At 44.6% G+C, this 23,214-nt stretch overlaps 2 protein-coding genes across 2 annotated transcripts; both read right to left on the reverse strand.

The window, feature by feature from the left end:
• Window positions 1–8,242: 8,242 nt before the first annotated feature.
• On the reverse strand, window positions 8,243–8,644 carry LOC124677429 (14 kDa proline-rich protein DC2.15-like). Its single transcript, XM_047213414.1, has one exon. The coding sequence runs from the start codon at window positions 8,642–8,644 to the stop codon at window positions 8,243–8,245; it is 402 nt and encodes a 133-aa protein (XP_047069370.1).
• Window positions 8,645–22,017: 13,373 nt separating this feature from the next.
• Window positions 22,018–22,419, reverse strand: LOC124677453 (14 kDa proline-rich protein DC2.15-like). The gene has a single exon (XM_047213438.1). The coding sequence runs from the start codon at window positions 22,417–22,419 to the stop codon at window positions 22,018–22,020; it is 402 nt and encodes a 133-aa protein (XP_047069394.1).
• Between the last annotated feature and the right edge of the window lie 795 nt (window positions 22,420–23,214).

The following is a 23,214-nucleotide window of genomic DNA, read 5'->3' on the forward strand; positions in this document are numbered from 1 at the left end:
CTCCTCAATGCTTGGGGGACTAAAAATTTCATGCTCATCAAAACCAGCTTCCCTAAGCTTAGAATTTTCCATATCATTAGCAACAATGGTGTTCAAAGCGTTCATACTAATATCATTGCCACTAGCATGCCAATAAGATTTCATAGGTTTTTTAATTTTCGCATCAAACAATCCATGTCTTAACTCAGGAAATAGAATAAGAAGCTCATTGTTACTTTCCATTATGCCTAACTAGTGTAAACAAGAAACCAAAAGATGCAATTGCAGGATCTAAAGGAAATAGCTTCGAGTACTTACAACGGCGCCGGAAAATAGCTTAGTAGCCGAGATCCGGAGTGTGAGTACATTTTACCTTTCCTCCCCGGCAACGGCGCCAGAAAATAGCTTGATGTCTACGGGTGCTTCTATTCTTGTAGACAGTGTTGGGCCTCCAAGAGCAGAGGTTTGTAGAACAGCAGCAAGTTTTCCCTTAAGTTGATCACCCAAGGTTTATCGAACTCAGGGAGGAAGAGGTCAAAGATATCCCTCTCAAGCAACCCCGCAATCACGATACAAGAAGTCTCTTGTGTCCCCAACACACCTAATACACTTGTCAGATGTATAGGTGCACTAGTTCGGCAAAGAGATAGTGAAATACAAGTAGTATGGATGTATATGAGTGGTAGTGGTAATCTGAATAAAATATGGCAGCGAGTAAACATGCAATAGAACAGTAAATAAGCGGTGTTTGCAGTATTGGAAACAAGTCCTAGGGATCATACTTTCACTAGTGGACACTCTCAACATTGATCGCATAATAAATAATAACTTCTCTCATTTGTGCTACATACACTCTTTTGCTGGATGACAAACACCATTCGTTGTGTAGGGCTACAAGAGCACCTCAATGCCGGAGTTAACAAGCTCCACAACATTCGATGTTCATATTTAAATAACCTTAGAGCATAATAGATCATTGCAAAATAAACCAAGAACTAACATAGCGCACACACTGTCCACATTACACTATGAAAGGAGGAATAGATCACATCAATACTATCATAATGACAATTAACTCCACAACCTACAAGAGATCATGATCATAGCCTACGACAAGAACCACACAGTGCACACACTAGCACCTTTACACCATGCAGGAGGAATAAAATACTTTAATAACATCACATGAGTAGCACATAAACTAGTAGCGATACAAAGCTCATCATATGGATCTCAATCATGTAAAGCAGCTCATGAGATCATTGTATTGGAGTACAGAGAGAGAGATTAACCACATAGCTACGGTAGATCCCTCAGCCCCGGGGGTGAATTACTCCCTCCTCATCATGGAGACAGCGATGGCGGTGAAGATGGCGGTGGAGATGGCTTTCGGGGGCAATTCCCCGTCCCGGCGGCGTGCCGGAACAGAGACTTCTGTCCCCCCGAATTGGAGTTTCGCGATGGCGGCGGCTCTGGATGGTTTTCTCTGGTTTCGTCGAACGGGGTCGAGGTTTTAGGTCAGGGACGACTAAAGGCGAAGAGGCGGAGTCGGAGGGGGCCTGGAGCCACCAGACAACAGGGGGCGCCCCCCTGGGCCGCGCCGCCACCATGTGTGGGGCCCCTAGGCCTCCCCTCTGGTGTCTCTCGGGTGTTCTGGAAGCTCCCGATGAAAATAGGGTACTGGGTGTTGATTTCGTCCGATTCCGAGAATATTTCCTTACTAGGATTTCTGAAACCAAAAACAGCAGAAAACAGGAACTGGCACTTCGGCATCTCGTCAGTAGGTTAGTTCCGGAAAACGCATAAATATGACATAAAGTATGCATAAAACATTTAGATATCATCAATAAAGTAGCATGGAACATAATAAATTATAGATACGTTGGAGACGTATCACTCGCCATGGCAAATCCAACGATCGTAGTTCGGTGTGAACCCAAATTTGAGCAGGTGTTTACTCATTTCATCCTTCGCCATTCGTTCTATGTTATGGCATTTCACGCAAGGGCACAACACTTTTGCGGGTCTGGTAGGGATGGCAAACACACTGTCCACGAACTGCTCGGTCTTATCTCTCCATTCATCGGTAAAATCCCATCGGCTCGGATTCCGCCTCGTACATCCACAAACGAGACGGATCCATCCTCTATCCGAGTACAAAAGAAAATTACAATGCTTTCAATTTAGTATGTCATTACATCCGAGTATTAGTGCGAATAATTTTAGCAAATACAGGTTTTACGCCATGCATCCACCTATCTCTCTAATAGGTAAAGATAAGTCCTAATCCCACCCGAGGATGTGCAGATTGGGTACATTCTCCATGCTCTACCCCGCCCCAAGACAGAATTTCGGCAGCACCTCCCCGTTGTTCTCCCGATACACGTCTCGGCCAAAAGCCGAGAGGATGTGCATCCGGAGAACAACGGGGAGGTGTCCCCGAAATCCTGTCTTAGAACAGAGCAAAGCATGGAAAACATACCCAATCTATACATCCTCCGGCTGTCCAAAATACGTGGACAATCTGAAAGAGTTATGGCCATAAATATGCAATTTAATGCATATTTATTCGCATAACCCTTCCGAACGGGAGACGCCTAGGTTTTCGCGACTGACTTGGTTATCTAGACTTAAAAAAAAACCTATGTAGGAGAGTTGAAGATTTCTTACCCTCGAAGCGTGACCGGTCGACGAAGGTGAAGAAGATCACGGACAACACTGCAAGAAGCCCTGCGACACCCCACCCTCAATCTTGAAGCATATACTGCAAAAAGAAATAATGCACATTACTAAACTATTGTCATAACAGTTTCCAATTTCAAAGTATTTAGAAAGCAAACTTTGTTTGAGTAGCTAGGCGCACATAAATTTTGCAATATAAGGTACTCCAGTTCCTAGTGAAGAAATTTGCATCATCGGAACATTATTACTAAGCAACACTGCAATCAGCAGTTACGGCTTGGAGGGAGATTCTTCCTACCTTTTGTGGGCAGTGGAGAATCGGAGTGAGGAGGAGCAGGGCGGCGCCCGGCCGGAGGAGAAGCAGACGCGGTCGGAGGATGGGAGGCGGCGGCGATCTGGGCGCCTGAAGGGGCCTCCCTCCTGCAGCCGGCCGGTCCTTGCGCGAGCCAGCTAGCTCGGGCCGCCGCCGGCGACCATGGCCGGAGCAGGGGGGCGGAGCAGGGGGGGCAGACCAGAGAGGGCTCGAGTGGGCGGGAGGCCGGGCGGCGGCGGTCGGGCGAGCGGGCGGCGGCGGAGGTGCAGCGAGTTGGGGCGAGCGGGCGGCGGCGGAGGTGCAGCGAGGTGGGGCGAGCGGGCGGCGGCGATGGGCAGCGAGGTGCGGAGACACGGGCTGTTTTTTCTTTTTTTTTAGATCGAGTGATGTGCACAGTGGGCGGCGCAGCTGGTATGGGGAATCAGATTATTAGGGTTTCATCCGTTTGCTGTGCGCCACACAGTAAAACTCACAGCACATTCCTTCTTTGCCGTGCGCCAAGAAAAAAGTACACGGCAAACTTTCAGATTTTAGGGTTCTTACATATGAATACCACGCTGAGATCTCGTATTTTTTCTCAAGGTTTGAATATTTTTCCCGCAACTCATAAAATGACGCCACGCGGCTCCGCTCGATTTTTTGGCTCCGTTTACTTTGCCAAGTGTGCAAAACGGGGCCGCCGGGACATGCGGTATGGCCGTACCAGGCACGCGCGTGCACCCGTCCGCCAACGCGCGAAACGGAAAACATTTAGCACATAAAATGACACGTCCTAGACCTAAAAACATTTTTCCCTCCATTTATTGACCGAAGGAAAGTGTGGCCCTAGTTCAAATCCGGTCAGTTTCCAGCGGATTCGACGGGACACCGCAGGAAGCGGGAGGGATTCCCAGATGGCTACCGCGCGCATATGGCATGTGATAGGTGGTGCGTAGGAGGTATCTTACCGATGCGCGGAGGTCTCGCGCAATTCTAAAATGCGCACCATGTAGCTGCTTCACAAAAAAATCCCTTCCGGCACCCCAAAAATGGAAAAACCGTCGCCCGTGGGTCGGATTGAAAATCCGCGACCGAGGCCTTGATTCGCATCCTAAGGCCCACGCACGTGCCAAATATGGCCTCGTTCCGACAAACTATGTGGTGAAACGGGCCGTTTCCTACTCATTTCCCCTAAAAGCCATAGAACTCTAGACGTGATAGCCCTATCCGTGAAGGGTTTTTCAAAATAATTGCCGTATCCCAATTCCATCTTTTGCAGTGGTTAATAGGACACATAAAATGACGCCACGTGGCTCCGCTCGATTTTTGGCTCCGTTTACTTTGCCAAGTGTGCAAAACGGGGCCGCCGGGACATGCGGTATGGCCGTACCGGGCGCGCGCGTGCACCCGTCCGCCAACGCGCAAAACGGAAATCATTTAGCACATAAAATGACACGTCCTAGACCTAAAAACATTTTCCCTCCATTTATTGAGCGAAGGAAAGTGTGGCCCCAGTTCAAATCCGGTCAGTTTCCAGCGGATTCGGCGGGACACCGCAGGAAGCGGGAGGGATTCCCAGATGGCTACCGTGCGCATATGGCATGTGATAGGTGGTACGTAGGAGGTATCCTACCGATGCGCGGAGGTCTCGCGCAATTCTAAAACGCGCACCATGTAGCTGCTTCACAAAAAAAAGCCCTTCCGGCACCCCGAAAATGGAAAAACCGTCGCCCGTGGGTCGGATTGGAAATCCAGGACCAAGGCCTTGCTTCCCATCCTAAGGCCCACGCACGTGCCAAATATGGCCTCGTTTCGACAAACTATGTGGTGAAACGGGCCGTTTCCTACTCATTTCCCCTGAAAGCCATAGAACTCCGGACGTGATAGCCCTATCCGTGAAGGGTTTTTTAGAATAATTGCCGTATCCCAATTCCGTCTTTTGCAGTGGTTAATAGGACACATAAAATGACGCCACGCGGCTCCGCTCGATTTTTTGGCTCCGTTTACTTTGCGAAGTATGGAAAACGGGGCCGCCGAGACATGCGGTATGGCCGTACCGGGCGCGCGTGTGCACCCGTCCGCCAACGCGCGAAACGGAAAACATTTAGCACATAAAATGACACGTCCTAGACCTAAAAACATTTTTCCCTCCATTTATTGAGCGAAGGAAAGTGTGGCCCCAGTTCAAATCCGGTCAGTTTCCACCGGATTCGGCGGGACACCGCAGGAAGCGGGAGGGATTCCCAGATGGCTACCGCGCGCATATGTCATGTGATAGGTGGTGCGTAGGAGGTATCCTACCGATGCGCGGAGGTCTCGCGCAATTCTAAAATGCGCACCATATAGCTGCTTCACAAAAAAAGCCCTTCCGGCACCCCGAAAATGGAAAAACCGTCGCCCGTGGGTCGGATTGGAAATCCGCGACCGAGGCCTTGCTTCCCATCCTAAGGCCCACGCACGTGCAAAATATGGCCTCGTTCCGACAAACTATGTGGTGAAACGGGCCGTTTCCTTCTCATTTCCCCTAAAAGCCATAGAACTCTGAACGTGATAGCCCTATCCGTGAAGGGTTTTTCAAAATAATTGCAGTATCCCAATTCCGTCTTTTGCAGTGGTTAATAGGACACATAAAATGACTACACACGGCTCCGCTCGATTTTTTGGCTCCGTTTACTTTGCCAAGTGTGCAAAACGGGGCCGCCGGGACATGCGGTATGGCCGTACCGGGTGCGCGCGTGCACCCGTTCGCCAACGCGCGAAACGGAAAACATTTAGCACATAAAATGACACGTCCTAGACCTAAAAACATTTTTCCCTCCATTTATTGAGCGAAGGAAAGTGTGGCCCCAGTTCAAATCCGGTCAGTTTCCAGCGGATTCGGTGGGACACCGCAGGAAGCGGGAGGGATTCCCAGATGGCTACCGCGCGCATATGGCATGTGATAGGTGGTGCGTAGGAGGTATTCTACCGATGCACGAAGGTCTCGCGCAATTCTAAAATGCGCACCATGTAGCTGCTTCACAAAAAAGCCCTTCCGGCACCCCGAAAATGGAAAAACCATCGCCCGTGGGTCGGATTGGAAATCCGCGACCGAGGCCTTTATTCCCATCCTAAGGCCCACGCACGTGCCAAATATGGCCTTGTTCCGACAAACTATGTGGTGAAACGGGCCGTTTCCTACTCATTTCCCCTAAAAGTCATAGAACTCCGGACGTGATAGCCCTATCCGTGAAGGGTTTTTCAAAATAATTGCCGTATCCCAATTCCGTCTTTTGCAGTGGTTAATAGGACACATAAAATGACGCCACGCGGCTCCGCTCGATTTTTTTGGCTCCGTTTACTTTGCCAAGTGTGCAAAACGGAGCCGCCGGGACATGCGGTATGGCCGTACCCGGCGCGCGCGTGCACCTGTCCGCCAACGCGCGAAACGGAAAACATTTAGCGCATCCAAAGGGACACGCGTGTGTCAAATATATCCTCGTTCCAACAAATTATGCCATGATCACGGCTGAACCTAGCTCATTTGACCTAAAAGTACGTCATGCAACCTCGAACTTCGTAGGTCATTTCTATGAATGGGCTTTCCGGAAACTGCTTTCTCAAGGTTTGATTTTTTTCCGCAACTAGGTCACATAAAATGACGTCACGCGAAGGTCTCGTATTTTTCCAAATTTTTCTGAATTAGTTACGCCCGATTTGGACCCGCATGAAATGACGGCGCGCAAAAACTCCCGCTCGCGCCTTGGCGATGTGCGGAGTCCCACTTTAACGGTCGAAGGACATGTGTTTAAGCGTGGTAGAAGTTGAAATATTGCAATACATGGCTTCCCAGTGCAATATATATGGAAACGAATAGGAGGGACGTGTGTGAAATTGGGGGGAAATGAAAAAACAAAACGTTTGCCGTGTGCAGAGAAAAGGACACACGGCAAATGCTGCATGTATGCCGTGGGCTATTGTTATGCCTCACGGCAAAGACTGCATCTATGCCCGCCAACAGAAACACGCGCCCAAATAAAACTTCCGCGGGAAAACATAGCGCGGAATGAAAAAATGAAAATGCAAAATGTTTGCTGTGTGTGACGGCACACACACGGCAAACAATTTCAGTTACGGCGTTGGGCGTGGATGTGGGCCGAGCGTGCCAGTATGCCGTGCGGCCTGTTTTGCCGTGCGTCTTTCCCATTGTTTGTCGTGCGCTTTGTTTTGCCGTGCGTTTTACGCAGGTTTTACCGTGTGCTCGTTCGTTGCCGTGCGCTTCGGACTAATGTGCCGTGCACTTTTTATATGCCGTGCGCTGGCTCTGTACGCTCTCGGCATTACATTCTTTGCCGTGTGTTGCCGCACTGCAAAAATTGGGCGCACGGCATAGACAGGTTTTCCGGTAGTGAAAAGGCTTAGACGAAAGCTCTGTTTTCCATTAGTGTAAATATAAGACTGGTCATCTACCTGCTGAGGCTTACTAAGGTTAACTCTAGTAAAAAAAAATATTATTGCAAGCAGCCATAAAAATACATGGGTCACTTTTTCATGGAAATTTATGAGAAACAAATACTTGTGAGCACTACAAGTAGTAAACATGCACATACAGAAGCAGTGACGATCGGGTTTTCGTCGAATTGTTATGTCAAAAGAAGATTTCTTGTATTGTTAGCATGGCTATTCTTTAGTTATGGAATGATCGACGGGCAAGTGCACATGGCATATAAATTTTATAAATCGAACCATTAATGAGTGTTCTTATCGTTTTGTATGGTCAAAATCATGTGTGTGGTGATGGAATGGATGGATGAAAGGTGGCAAGAGGGATCTGAGTTTGCCAAAATTTGACTCGGCCTTTGGTCTGCAACCAGTGCAAGTTTGTTGAAAATCATTATTGCATGTAATATGTTGCTAATTACGCATGCCTCTTAGCCTTTAACCTGTTCAGAATGCAGTAACACTATCAAACTAGTACCAAATCATGCACAACACAAAGGGAATTAATAAGAGCAAATTTTATTGATCATGCGGATCGTACAAAATACACACAAAACCATCATCGAGAAATTAAGAATTAAGATAGTTAAAAGGAAAGAGGATCAAACCAGCTAAATACGTATGCATGCATATGCACAACACTTGTAACTAGCACATAAAGTAGCAAACAAACAAATAAACAAACATACAAAGCTGATCAAGCAGAATAATGTCCCCGCAGCGGCAGCACGGGGTAACGTCGCAAGGGAATGCTAGGCACGAACATCTTGCTCGACGGTGCCCATGTCGATCGACCGAGAGGCTGATGGCTTAGCACTTGAATCCGGTGGGCACGCTTCTGCCGCAGTGGTTGAGGACAAGGCTGAGATCGATAGGGAGGTTAAGCTTGATGCCAAGGATGTTGGCCTTGAGCACCGTGCAAAGGCACACGGCGGCCTCGAGGTCGACGAGCCCTTCCAGCAGCGGGCAGCACGGCAACGTGGGGGGCACGCCCACCTTGGCCTTGATCAGTCCCAGCACATTGGCGCACACGCCCAGCTTCAGCGCGTCGCGCGGGCACCTACCGAACGAGGCTGGGGTTGGGGTCGGCGTCGAAGGCGTCGACGGGGTTGGTGTGGCAGGAGTCGGGCAGTTCCCCCCGCACGCGCTGGCCATGGAGAACACGACCAGGTTCACAGCGAGGAACAGCGCGATCGATGCCTTGCCTGCCATTGCTGCGAGTGATCAGTACACCACGCAGAAGCTCAAAGCAAAATGACCGATTGGCTCTGGAGCTGTAGACTGCTAGGTGCTTGTGATGCGCTGAGATGGTGCTTTGGTTTGGTATTTATAGGTGAAAGAGTGGTGCAATGCTGATGAATTATTAGCGTGTTATCTTGCCCGTGAACTTTGCATGTGAGGGCGATTAGGAGTTCCAATCTGGATCGGTACAAGCAGAATGTACGTATATTGGTTATATAATTTGTAATGGCGACCAAGATTCCCTGCATTGCATCATTAGTGGATGCATGTTGAGTAGTTTGTTCCTGCTTGCTGATTGATGTTATTCTAGATTATTACGACCTGGATGTATTGGGTTGATGTTAAATTGATAAAATGGGTTCAAGTTTAAATATTGCATCTACAAGTTCACGGACGGGCCGAACTTCAGGATTACAGCTAGCTAGCTCGAGCCAGACGAATCATAAAATACATGGAACAACTTGTATGAATCGTTCCAAGGAATCCAACCATATTCGAACATGAATAGAACCAAGCTGTTTCTTCAGATGGTTAGTCATTCATGGTAGCTCAAGCGAGCCAATGCATTCTAAAAAACAAGAGTACAACTTCAGTGTGGTGCTGACCAGGGATTTGGTTACCGCCCGGGAAATCTGGTTCCCGGCCGGGAACCGGATATCCCGACCACCCCCGGGAATTGGTCTAACCGGGTAAAAAATCCCAATATTTTTGTTTTTTTGCGAAAAATTTAAATTTTAGCGAATATTCTATATAATTTTACCGAATATTCTCTTTGAATTTAAATTTTCAATTTTGAATTCGTCCGGTAACCGGGCGGGGTAACCGGGAATCCCGAGCACCCCCGGGATTTTTTTCCTGCCGGGAGCCAAATCCTTGGTGCTGACGTTTGTCAGTTTAGCAGCTATTTCTATAAGAAAATCTAAAGAAGAAACTTATACTATTCTAAAATTGCAAATATCTGTGTCCAAAAGTTGCTCAAACTTCCCAAGCTTCCTTACTAACTTCCGTTTCCCCTCGTCGCTCACGTGGGCGGCGGGAGGGCACCCTAGCCGCCACCTGCCCAGGCCCCCTCCCCCTGCTCCTCCCTCTCCTCGACGCCGCCGGAGGGCGTCGCTGGGAAAAGCCCGGGTGCCGGCGGCGGTGGGGACTCCTCTCTCCCTCGCGCGGAGGACTTGGCGCAGGCCGATAAGGGCGGCACGCTTAACGAGGGGCGCGGCGGCGTGGCTGCCTCGGCAGCAGCATGGCGACTTCGTGGTGTGGCGGCGTCCCCGTGTTGGAGGCGGCGGCTACTCTCGGGCGGCCACCAAGTCCGATGCTGGAGGCGCGGCGGCGGGCGGGGCTGGTGGTCTGCGGAGGTGGCAACGAGGCGACGGGGCGCTGGACGCCGGCGGCGCAGTGAGCTGGCGGCGGAGCGGGCTTGATCTGGGCCTATACGGCCTGGTCGTTTTCTTCTTCGCCTTCTATGGTCTGCTGTGAGGACGGCCTTGGCCGATTTGTTCGGGTGACCATGGGCAGCGCCACCGGGTTCCTAGCCGGTGGACACAACCGACTGCCGAGTCTTCTTCTCTGCAGCCCCCATGGGCTTGGCGGCGACGACTTAGCGAGGCGACGATCTGATTTCTGAACCTCCTTCGTCGGCGTCGGGCGGCGGATGGCGGCGTGGGGGCATGTTCGTCCGCGTCGAAGAATAAAGGTGGCGGTTCTAGGATTCTTGTCGCACCAAGTTTGAAGATCTATCGGATGCTTGTTCGCACCATTCTAGGTGGATTGTCGTGTTTTGGAAGGCCCTGTCGGTGAAATTCATTGTGCGAATAATGCCCGAAGATTGTTGGATTGGGTGGTTTCGGTCGTGTGCACCCATATCTTTTATCTGGCCGTTTGGTTTCAGAGGGACAGCTTCAAAGCTATGTTGGCTATTAATATCATGGAGTTCATTTTCTTTTCATGGTGCTAGCGGAGAACTTCATCAAGCCGAGTGATACGTCCATTTTGCATCACTATTTTATATCATAATTTGCTGTTATTCATTGATATATTTCATATTTAGAGATGATACTTATGTTATTTCATCTATTTTGCATGTTTCATGATCGTTGGAGAATTATTCACCAGAGTCAGGATTCTGCTGGAAAAAGCACCGTCAGGGTACCATATTTCTGAAGATCAACAATTGACAGCAATTATACGAAAATTCCTATTTTTTCAGAAGACGAAGGGAGCCAAAAGGAGGGGCCGAGAGGGGCTGCCATGGGCCCCCCATAGGCCGGCGCGGGCCCTGACCTGGTCGCGCCGCCTTGTGGGGAGGGGGCCCACAGCCCCCTCTGGCCTCCTCTCCTTCGCGTACTTCTTCGTCCCGAAAACCTAAGCCCAGTGAGTTACGGAGAATTGACAGAGCCGCCTCTGCGGGGCGGAGAAACACCAGAGAGAAAAGAGCTCTCCGGCGGGCAGGAATCCGCTGGGAAATTCCCTCCCGGAGGGGGAAATCGACGCCATCGCCATCGTCATCGAGCTGGACATCATCTCCATCATCATCATCATCATCTCCATCATCTACACTGCCATCTCCACCGCTGCATCTCGTCACCGGCTGTAACGATTTGGGTTGGATCTTGATTGTTTGATAGGGGAAACTCTCCCGGTGTTGATTACTACTTGTTATTGATGCTATTGAGTGAAACCATTGAACCAAGGTTTATGTTCAGATTGTTATTCATCATCATATCACCTCTGATCATGTTACATATGATGTCTCGTGAGTAGTTCGTTTAGTTTTTGAGGACATGGGTGAAGTCTAAATGTTAGTAGTGAATTATTTTTGAGTAGTATTCAATGTTATGATATTTAAGTAGTGGTGTTACTCTTTTAGTGGTGTCATGTGAACGTCGACTACATGATACTTCACCTTTATGGGCCTAGGGGAGTGCATCTTGTATTCGTTTGCTAATTGTGGGGTTGCCGGAGTGACAGCAACCTAAAAACCCCCGTTAGTATATCGGTGCGGGAGGGATAGCGGGATCTCGAGTTTAAGGTCTGTGGTTAGATTTATCTTAATTACTTTCTTGTATTTGCGGATGCTTGCAAGGGGTATAATCACAAGTATGTATTAGTCCTAGGAAGGGTGGTGCATTAGCATAGGTTCACCCACACAACACTTATCAAAACAATGAAGATTAATCAGCCGTATGAAGCGAAAGCACTAGACTAAAATCCCCGTGTGTCCTGAAGATCGTTTGGTCATTATAAGTAAACAAACCGGCTTGTCCTTTGTGCTAAAAAGGATTGGGCCACTCGCTGCAATTATTTCTCTCGCATTTTATTTACTTGTACTTTATTTATCTGCAATATCAAAACCCCTGAATACTTGTCTGTGAGCATTTACGGTGAATCCTTCATCGAAACTGCTTGTCAACACCTTCTGCTCCTCGTTGGGTTCGACACTCTTATTTATCGAAAGTACTACGATACACCCCCTATACTTGTGGGTCATCAAGACTATTTTCTGGCGCCGTTGCCGGGGAGTGAAGCGCTATTGGTAAGTGGAATTGGTAAGGAAACTTTTCTTGTACGTGCTGATTTTGTTTACGCTTGCTGCTATAAGTCATTATGGAGAGATCCTCCCTTGAATTTCTATTTGGGAAATCTACTACTACTGCAACGGTAGTGGATGAGGCGCCGGGTGAGGAAGTAATACCATATAAAATACCTATGAAAATTATTGAACGTGTTGTGGATAACCGCTATGAAGGGGATGGAACTGTTCATCCTGGAGATCATTTCCTGTTTTTACATGAATTATGCGGGTTATTCAAATGTGCGGGTATTTCAATGGATGAAGTTAGGAAGAAATTATTTGTTATGTCGCTATCGGTAAAGCGGCGCATTGGTATAAGCTGCTTGAAGGATGGGCGTTCTCTTGATTGGAAGGATATTGTGCCTCTATTTTACTCTAAATTTTATCCTCCAAGTGAAATTCACAAAGACCGCAACCGTATATATAATTTCTGGCCTCATGATGGAGAGAGTATTGCCCAAGCGTGGGGGAGATTGAAGTCTTTAATGCTCAAATGCCCCATTCATGAGCTTCCTGGTAATATTATTATTGATAATTTCTATGCAAGACTGTATTTTCAAGATAAAACCTTGCTGGATACTTCTTGTTCTGGATCATTCACGCGCAATAAAGAAGACTTTAAATGGGACATTCTTGATCGAATCCAAGAAAATACTGAAGGATGGGAGAACGACAAAGGTAGAGTGTCAGGTATAAATTATAATTATGAATGCATTGAAACTTTTATGGATCTTGATGAATATCGTAATATGAGTGCTACATATGGTCTTGACTCTCAAGTTGTTGCAAATATTTATAAAGCCTTTGCCTCTCATTTTGAATTGCCTAGGAAGAATTTTGATAAGTATCATGAACCATATAAAGATAAAGTTGATTCACCTAAAGGTAAATGTATTGAAATTAAAACTGTTGATCTTGTTCTTCCTGAAGCTTATATTGAAAAACTCCTTTCCCTGCTAAAATGAAGGAGTATTCTGTTATAACTAGTGTAGTTAATAAAAGTGCAAAGAAACCCATAGAACCTGAAGAACAAATAAAAGTTGAACCTGCTGTTGCAATAGTTAAAGATCTTGTTACTGAAAATGTGGAAGATGGTCATATTATTTTTTGTGAAGATGCTTCTAATATTATTTCACATCCTAATAAGTCTATGAAAGCCAGTGTTCTTGTGCTCTCTGTTCGAATTGGTGATCATTGCTATTTTGGTTTATGTGACATTGGTGCGAGTATTAGTGCCATTCCTTATGAGCTCTACACGGAAATTATGCATGAAATTGGTTCTTGTGAACTTGAAGATATTGATGTGGTTATTCGGCTAGCTAATAGAGAAACTATCTCTCCCATTGGTATTGTTCGAGATGTTGAAGTTCTATGTGGTAACATTAAATATCCTGCTGACTTTTTGGTACTTGGTTCTGCTGCTAGTAAGTTTTGTCCTATTATTTTTGGTAGACCTTTTCTAAATACATGTGGAGCCATTATAGATTGCAAGAAAGAGAAAATTGTTACTAAATTTGCTGGTGAATCTTATGAGTTTAACTTCTCTAAATTTGCCAAAACTCCTTATAAAGCTGATTTACCTAATGATGATTTTAGAGTTCAACAGTGTGCATCTATTGCTCTTGCTCCTAGTAATCCCTTGCAGCAACATTTGGAGAATAGTGAGAGTGAAGTTTTTAGGGAAGAAAGGGATGAGCTCGATGAAATTTTCCTTCGTCAACCTATTCTTAAACATGACTTACCGGTTGAAGATTTAGGTGTAACACCACCACCAAAGGAAGATCCTGTGTTTGATTTGAAACCATTACCTGATAATCTAAAGTATGCTTATATTGATGATAAGAAAACATATCCTGTTATTATTAGTGCTAAGCTTTCAGATATTGAGGAAGAAAGGTTATTGGAAATACTGAAGAAGCACCGAGGAGCTATTGGCTATACTCTTGATGATTTGAAGGGGATTTCTCCCGCTATTTGCCAACATGCCATTAATATAGAAGATGGTGCAAAACCTGTTGTTGAACATCAGCGTCGTCCAATTCCCAAGATGAAGGATGTGGTAAGAAATGAGGTATTAAAACTTCTTCAAGCAGGTATTATATATCCTATTGCTGATAGTAGATGGGTTAGTCATGTGCATTGTGTTCCTAAGAAAGGAGGTATAAGCTCGTTGTGCCTAATGATAATGATGAGCTTATTCCTCAAAGAGTAGTTGTAGGGTATAGAATGTGCATTGATTTTCGAAAAGTTAATAAAGTTACTAAGAAAGATCATTACCCTTTACCTTTTATTGATCAAATGTTAGAAAAGTTGTCTAAAAATACTCATTTCGTTTTCTTGATGGATATTCTGGGTTTTCACAAATTGCTGTTAGAGCTAAAGATCAAGAGAAAACCACTTTCACTTGTCCCTATGGAACTTATGCTTATAGGCGTATGCCTTTTGGTTTATGTAATGCTCCTGGTACTTTTCAAAGATGTATGTCTGCTATTTTTCATGGTTTTTGTGAAAAGATTGTTGAGGTATTCATGGATGATTTTTCTGTCTATGGGAATTCTTTTGATAATTGCTTGCGAAACCTTGATAAAGTTTTGCAGAGATCTGAAGAAACTAACCTTGTTCTTAATTGGGAGAAATGTCACTTTATGGTTAATGAAGGAATTGTATTGGGACATAAAATTTCCGAAAGGGTATTGAAGTTGATAGAGCTAAAGTTGAAGCAATTGAGAAGATGCCCTATCCTAGGGATGTTAAAGGTATTCGTAGTATTCTTGGTCATGCTTGGTTTTTATAGGAGGTTTATTAAAGATTTCTCTAAAATTTCAAAGCCTCTTACTAATCTTCTTCAAAAAGATGTACCTTTCGTTTTTTATGATGATTGTAAGGAAGCCTTTGAAACTCTAAAGAAAGCCTTAACAAATGCTCCTATAGTTGAACCTCCTGATTGGAATTTGCCTTTTGAAATTATGTGTGATGCTAGTGATTTTGTTGTAGGTGCTGTCCTTGGACAGCGAGTAGATAAAAAATTGAATGTTATTCATTATGCTAGTAAAACTCTAGACGCTACTCAAAGAAATTATGCTACAACTGAGAAAGAGTTATTAGCCGTAGTTTTTGCATGTGACAAGTTTAGACCCTATATTGTTGATTCAAAAGTCACAATTCATACTGATCATGCTGCGATTAGGTACCTTATGGAAAATAAAGATGCTAAGCCAAGGCTTATTAGATTGGTGCTTCTTTTGCAAGAATTTGATTTACATATTGTAGATAGGAAAGGTGTTGATAATCCTGTTGCTGATAATTTGTCTAGATTGGAAAATATTACTTATGATCCTGTTCCTGTTAATGATAGTTTTCCAAATGAACAATTGGCTGTAATAAAGGTGAGCTCGCGAGATAGCCCTTGGTATGCTGATTATGCTAACTTTATTGTTTCGAAGTACTTGCCTCCAACCTTTTCAGCTCAGCAAAGGAGGAAATTCTTTTATGATTTGAGGCATTATTTTTGGGATGACCCACACTTATATAAAAAAGGAGTGGATGGTATTATGCGAAGATGTGTCCCGAATATGAACAACAAGAGATATTGAGTAAATGCCATGGTAGTGTTTATGGAGGACATCACGCCGGAGATAGAACCGCACAAAAGGTTCTACAATCAGGTTTTTATTGGCCAACACTTTTCAAGGATGCAAGGAAGTTTATCTTATCTTGTGATGAATGTCAAAGAGTTGGTAATATCTCTAGACGCAATGAAATGCCTATGAATTATACTCTTGTTATTGAACCATTTGATTGTTGGGGATTCGACTTCATGCGTCCTTTCCCTTCTTCAGAAGGTAACACACATATACTTGTCGCTGTTGATTATGTTACTAAATGGGTAGAAGCTATACCTACAAAAAGTGCTGATGGTGAGACCTCTATAAAAATGCTTGTAGATATTATATTTCCTAGATTTGGAGTACCTAGATATATTATGACTGATGGAGGCTCTCATTTTATTCATGGTGGTTTTAGAAAAACTCTTGCCAAATATGGTATTAATCATAGAATTGCTTCAGCTTATCATCCTCAAACTAGTGGGCAGGTAGAATTGTCGAATAGAGAAATTAAAGATATTTTAGGAAATACTGTTAATAAATCTAGAAAGAATTGGGCTAGTAAGTTAAAGGAAGCATTGTGGGCCTATAGAACTGCTTATAAAAATCCTATGGGAATGTCTCCTTATAAAATGGTTTATGGAAAAGCTTGTCATTTACCTTTAGAACTAGAGCACAAAGCTTATTGGGCTGTAAGAGAACTTAATAAAGATTTTAAACTTGCCGGTAAGAAGAGGTTGCTACAATTGAGTTCTTTAGATGAATGGAGAAGTGAAGCTTATGAAAATGCTAAACTTTTTAAGGAGAAAGTTAAGAAGTGGCCTAATAGAAGAATTATTAAAAGAGAATTTAATGTTGGAGACAAAGTCCTATTGTATCGGTCTCGTCACAGATTTTTTGCAGGGAAATTACTCTCAAAATGGGAAGGACCATATGTTATTGATGAGGTATATCGTTCAGGAGCAATAAAAATTAGTTCTTTGGAAGGTAACGCCACACAAGTAGTGAATGGACAAAGAATCAAGCATTATATTTCTGGAGATTCTGATAATGAAGATATTGATATTATTCAAGTGATAACTCCGGAAGCTTTCATCAAAGATCAAATTGACAGTTCTGCAGAGTCCGACTTTGAATAGGTAACAGTTTTAGTAATAAAAAGTCCGCGTTTAGCTTTCCGAACAATATTTCTGCTGTTTTTGAAAAATATAAAAAATTACGAGATCGAAACGGAGTGGAGGAGATGCGCGATGGCCCGTCACCATAGGCCGGTGCGGGCCCCACCCTGGCCGCGCCGCCCTATGGTGACAGCCCCTCGGCGTCCCGTTTCCACTCGTTTTCGGCCTGGAACCTTCCTTTGTTGTAAAAATATTTGCTATATAATCCCCCGGATCTCCAGAGGTCCGTATATCGTTTTCTCGTCGTGTTTTGTTTCGAGCTGTTTTCTGCCAGGGATTGTTTTCAGATCTAGAGCCACCATGTCTTCGTCGGAACCTCCGAAGGACAACTTCTTTTAGAACGTCGTCAACCCGTACATAAGCGAATTGAAGATGCATCCCAAGGAATTGCTGCTCGTGGATGGAGAGTTGCAGATAGAAGATGTTCGTGGACCTAAGGGAAAAGGAAGCCTAGAAGACAGGATGGAGAAACTAGAATAAGAGGTCTTCACCTACAAAAAGATGGCTGAGCGTGAAGTGGACATCTTCCACCGAATTGTGTCCGAGCTCATTGGTGAACACGAGAAGGAGACTGCAAAGCTGTGGAGCGACATCCTCTCACTTCACAACACCACCAACCAACTTCAGGCGCAACTTTATGATGCTTGGAATCAAAACTGTGAGTATGAAAACAGGTTTAAACGCATTAGCGATGCTGCTAGTTTCAGGATTCCCAAGACCAAGACATCGTTTGTTGATGGGGAGCCTCTTCCCTGGAAGTCTGACGAGGAGAAGAATCCACCATCATCGTCGACGAAGGAGTAATTCATCATCGGTATTGGCATCCCCTTGGTTTGTTCCAAGCTTGGGGGAGTGCCGCGGTATCACATCATCACTATCTTTATATTTTACTATCAAGTAGTGTCATATCATGAGTAGGGAAGTTATCATATAGAATAGTTTGCAGTGTGGAAGTATCTCTCTCTTAGTTGGTTATCTATGTATCCGTTGGTGTGAGTTATCGTTATGGAATATTAATGAGAAGTCTTATCATTTACTTTTTGCACACCTTATTTTAGTTTGCAATCTCTATTATATGATCCCTCTTGACATTAGTATTGATATCACTTTGGGAGCATCAAGTAAATCTATTTGGTTTTGGCAAACTTAGCATTGGTCAATAGCAACAACACCTTGATGTTTAAATAGAAAAGGGAAATACATGTAGATATATTACTCTATTATCTTTATGCTAATGAGTTAGTATTATGAAGTTAGAATTGCTTGTGCTTATGAGAAAGATGCATGATTGTTTCTATCACATGTATATTTGCTTGTTTCCTTCAACCTTTATGCTTTCTATCAAACCTTGCTAGCCAAAAACCTGTATTGAGAGGGAATGCTTCTCATACATCCATAACCTTAGACCAAACCCATGCCATTTGTGTCCACCATAACTACCTACTATGTGGTATTTTGCGCCACTCCAAGTAAATACTTCATGTGCTACCTTTAAATAATTCAAACTATATTACTCCTTATTTGTGTCAATGTTTTATAGCTCATGAGGAAGTATGTGGTGTTTTATCTTTCAATCTTGTTGGGCGGACTTTCACCAATGGACTAGTGGCACATCCGCTTATCCAATAACTTTGCAATAAGAGCTGGCAACAGGGTTCCCAGCCCCAATTAATAACCTTCATTAATAATTCTCTTCACATGTTTTGCCCTGATTTATCAGTAAGCAACTTAATCTTGCAATAGACACTCCTCCATGGTATGTGAATGTTGGAAGGCACCCGAGGATTCGGTTAGCCATGGCTTGTGAAAGCGAAGGTTGGGGGGAGTGTCATCCATAATAAAACTAAAATACATGTGTAAACAAAAGAGAAGGGGGATGATCTACCTTGCTGGTAGAGATGCCGTTATCCATGGGAGCCGCTCTTGGAAGGTCTGTTTGGCAAGGGGGTTAGAGTGCCCGCTACCATTCATTGACAACAACAAACACCACTCAAAATCTTACTTTTATGTTCTTCATATGATTTCAAAACTTGAAAAGCTCTAGCACATGATTTAATCCCTGCTTCCCTCTGCGAAGGGCCTATCTTTTACTTTTATGTTGAGTCAGTAAACCTATTTCCCTCTATCTTAAGCAAGCAATTGAGTTGTTGTGAACCAACCATTTATGCTATGATTCAGTTAATCATGTCTTTTATGCTTTCTTGTTTAGTACAAATTTTATCTGATTGAATATGACTTTGAAGGTTATCAATGATTATGAGGAGATTGTTATGATTGAGGATGAAAGCCCTGTCATATAAATGATTATTAGAAGATAAGTACAATATGTTAATAGTTCTCTGACCAAGAACAAAGTTTTCCATAACCAATCATGATTTCCTATGCACCTCTATTTGTGATTTCTCTTTACTTATTTCGAGTTGAGTTATATGAGGAAGATGTTTACTAGAATATCTTGTGTGAATCAATATGATGCTTCTTGTCCGTATTTTATTTATCGACTCTTCACTCCATAAACATGTGGTCTTGTTTATCGAGCTCAGTTTCGCTTGGGGACAAGCGAGGTCTAAGCTTAGGGGAGTTGATACGTCCATTTTGCATCACTATTTTATATCATAATTTGTTGTTATTCATTGATACATTTCATATTTAGAGATGATACTTATGTTATTTCATCTATTTTGCATGTTTCATGATCGTTGGAGAATTATTCACCAGAGTCAGGATTCTGCTGGAAAAAGCACCGTCAGGGTACCATATTTCTGAAGATCAACAATTGACGGCAATTATACGAAAATTCCTATTTTTCCAGAAGACGAAGGGAGCCAAAAGGAGGGGCCGAGAGGGGCCGCCATGGGCCCCCCATAGGCCGGCGCGGGCCCTGGCCTGGCCGCGCCGCCTTGTGGGGAGGGGCCCACAGCCCCCTCTGGCCGCCTCTCCTTCGTGTACTTCTTCGTCCCGAAAACCTAAGCCCCGGGGAGTTACGGAGAATTGACGGAGCCGCCTCTGCGGGGCGGAGAAACACCAGAGAGAAAAGAGCTCTCCGGCAGGCAGGAATCCGCCGGGGAAATTCCCTCCCGGAGGGGGAAATCGACGCCATCGCCATCGTCATCGAGCTGGACATCATCTCCATCATCATAATCATCATCTCCATCATCTACACCGCCATCTCCACCGCCGCATCTCGTCACCGCTGTAACGATTTGGGTTGGATCTTGATTGTTTGATAGGGGAAACTCTCCCGGTGTTGATTACTACTTGTTATTGATGCTATTGAGTGAAACCATTGAACCAAGGTTTATGTTCAGATTGTTATTCATCATCATATCACCTCTGATCATGTTCCATATGATGTCTCGTGAGTAGTTCGTTTAGTTCTTGAGGACATGGGTGAAGTCTAAATGTTAGTAGTGAATTATTGTTGAGTAGTATTCAATGTTATGATATTTAAGTTGTGGTGTTACTCTTCCAGTGGTGTCATGTGAACGTCGACTACATGATACTTCACCTTTATGGGCCTAGGGGAGTGCATCTTGTATTCGTTTGCTAATTGTGGGGTTGCCGGAGTGACATCAACCTAAACCCCTGTTAGTATATCGGTGCAGGAGGGATAGCAGGATCTCAGAGTTTAAGGCTGTGGTTAGATTTATCTTAATTAATTTCTTGTATTTGCGGATGCTTGCAAGGGGTATAATCACAAGTATGTATTAGTCCTAGGAAGGGCGGTGCATTAGCATAGGTTCACCCACACAACACTTATCAAAACAATGAAGATTAATCAGCCGTATGAAGCGAAAGCACTAGACTATAATCCACATGTGTTCTCAAGAACGTTTGGTCATTATAAGTAAACAAACCGGCTTGTCCTTTGTGCTAAAAAGGATTGGGCCACTCGCTGCAATTATTTCTCTCGCATTTTATTTACTTGTATTTATTTATCTGCAATATCAAAACCCCCTGAATACTTGTCTGTGAGCATTTACAGTGAATCCTTCATCGAAACTGCTTGTCAACACCTTTTGCTCCTCGTTGGGTTCGACACTCTTATTTATCGAAAGTACTACGATACACCCCCTATACTTGTGGGTCATCACCGAGATCGGTGGAATAGCTATGATGGTCGGATCTTGGCGGTGAGTGGAATTGGCTTTGTGCTTCGTAACTTGAAAAAAAGCTGATATGTGGGGGCGACTGCACAGGAGAAGTTCAGAGTCTTATCTTTTAGGGTGAAAATCCAAGGTCTGGCTTTAATTGGTTGTGCATGGCAATGTTCGTTGAAAGCATTGTTTTGAGAGAAATGACTTTCTTCAGGGTGAAAACCTAAGATCTATGATCGGGCGACGATAGCGTTTGGGCACTGTTTCCTTTCTGGAGGCGTCGCTTATGGAGAAGCTAATATTCTGGTGTTGTCTTGGTGGTGCCAGTGTTGTTATTTCAAGTTATGAATCTCTGTAGCGGGGTCTTTCTTTTTTGTAATTCTTTTTTTTTTGCTGTATGCATCCTTCGTACCATTAGGGTATGATGTTGTTGCAGAGGCTGGGTGTAGTTGATATCTCCACGATATTAATATATTCTCTTTATCAAAAAAAAGTAGTAACAAAAAACTTGTAAACAAGTAAATTATTCTATTTTCAGGCATATTTGACAAATCACCGAACCATGCACCCACACGAAGTAGTAAGAACAATTTTTTTCGTCGAACATACAGATCATACGTACAAATAAACACAATCCATCATCAAGAAAATAAGAATTAAGAATAATTAACATGAAATAGGATCGAACGGACCGGCTGCATACGATACTCTGTGTATGCTTGCATATGCAGATCACATGTAACTAGCACCTCAAGTAGCAAACAAACAAGCAAACAAGCAAATGTGCAAACAGTTAAGCGAGTAGAATAATTTCCTCTCCGAGAAGCAACGTCTCAAGACATGCATATCTTGCTCGGCGGCACCTGAGTCGATGGACCGAGAGACTGGTCGCTTAGCACTTAAATCCGGTGGGGACGCTCCTGCCGCAGTGGTTGAGGACGAGGCTGAGATCGATAGGGAGGTTAAGCTTGATGCCAAGGATGTTGGCCTTGAGCACCGTGCAAAGGCACACGGCGGCCTCGAGGTCGACGAGCCCTTCCAGCAGCGGGCAGCACGGCAACGTGGGGGGCACGCCCACCTTGGCCTTGATCAGTCCCAACACATTGGCGCACACGCCCAGCTTCAGCGCGTCTCGCGGGCACCTGCCGAACGAGGCTGGGGTTGGGGTGGGCGTCGAAGGCGTCGACGGGGTTGGTGTGGCAGGAGTCGGGCAGTTCCCCCCGCACGCGCTGGCCATGGAGAACACGACCAGGTTCACAGCGAGGAACAGCGCGATCGATGCCTTGCCTGCCATTGCTGCGAGTGATCAGTACACCACGCAGAAGCTCAGAGCAAAATGACCGATTGGCTCTGGAGCTGTAGACTGCTAGGTGCTTGTGATGCGCTGAGATGGTGCTTTGGTTTGGTATTTATAGGTGAAAGAGTGGTGCAATGCTGATGAATTATTAGCGTGTTATCTTGCCCGTGAACTTTGCATGTGAGGGCGATTAGGAGTTCCAATCTGGATCGGTACAAGCAGAATGTACGTATATTGGTTATATAATTTGTAATGGCGCTAGTGACCAAGATTCCCTGCATTGCATCATTAGTTGATGCATGTTGAGTAGTTTGTTCCTGCTTGCCGATTGATGTTATTCTAGATTATTACGACCTGGATGTATTGGGTTGATGTTAAATTGACAAAATGGGTTCAAGTTTAAATATTGCATCTACAAGTTCACGGACGGGCCGAACTTCAGGATTACAGCTAGCTAGCTCGAGCCAGACGAATCATAAAATACATGGAACAACTTGTATGAATCGTTCCAAGGAATCCAACCATATTCGAACATGAATAGAACCAAGCTGTTTCTTCAGATGGTTAGTCATTCATGGTAGCTCAAGCGAGCCAATGCATTCTAAAAAACAAGAGTACAACTTCAGTGTGGTGCTGACGTTTGTCAGTTTAGCAGCTATTTCTATAAGAAAATCTAAAGAAGAAACTTATACTATTCTAAAATTGCTAATATGTGTGTCCAAAAGTTGCTCAAACTTCCCAGCTTCCTTCCATTTAAATTTTGCACCACGCCAAAATACACGACCACAATCA

This window comes from Lolium rigidum, chromosome 7 (assembly GCF_022539505.1).
Source record: "Lolium rigidum isolate FL_2022 chromosome 7, APGP_CSIRO_Lrig_0.1, whole genome shotgun sequence".
Classification (NCBI taxonomy): Eukaryota; Viridiplantae; Streptophyta; class Magnoliopsida; order Poales; family Poaceae; genus Lolium; species Lolium rigidum.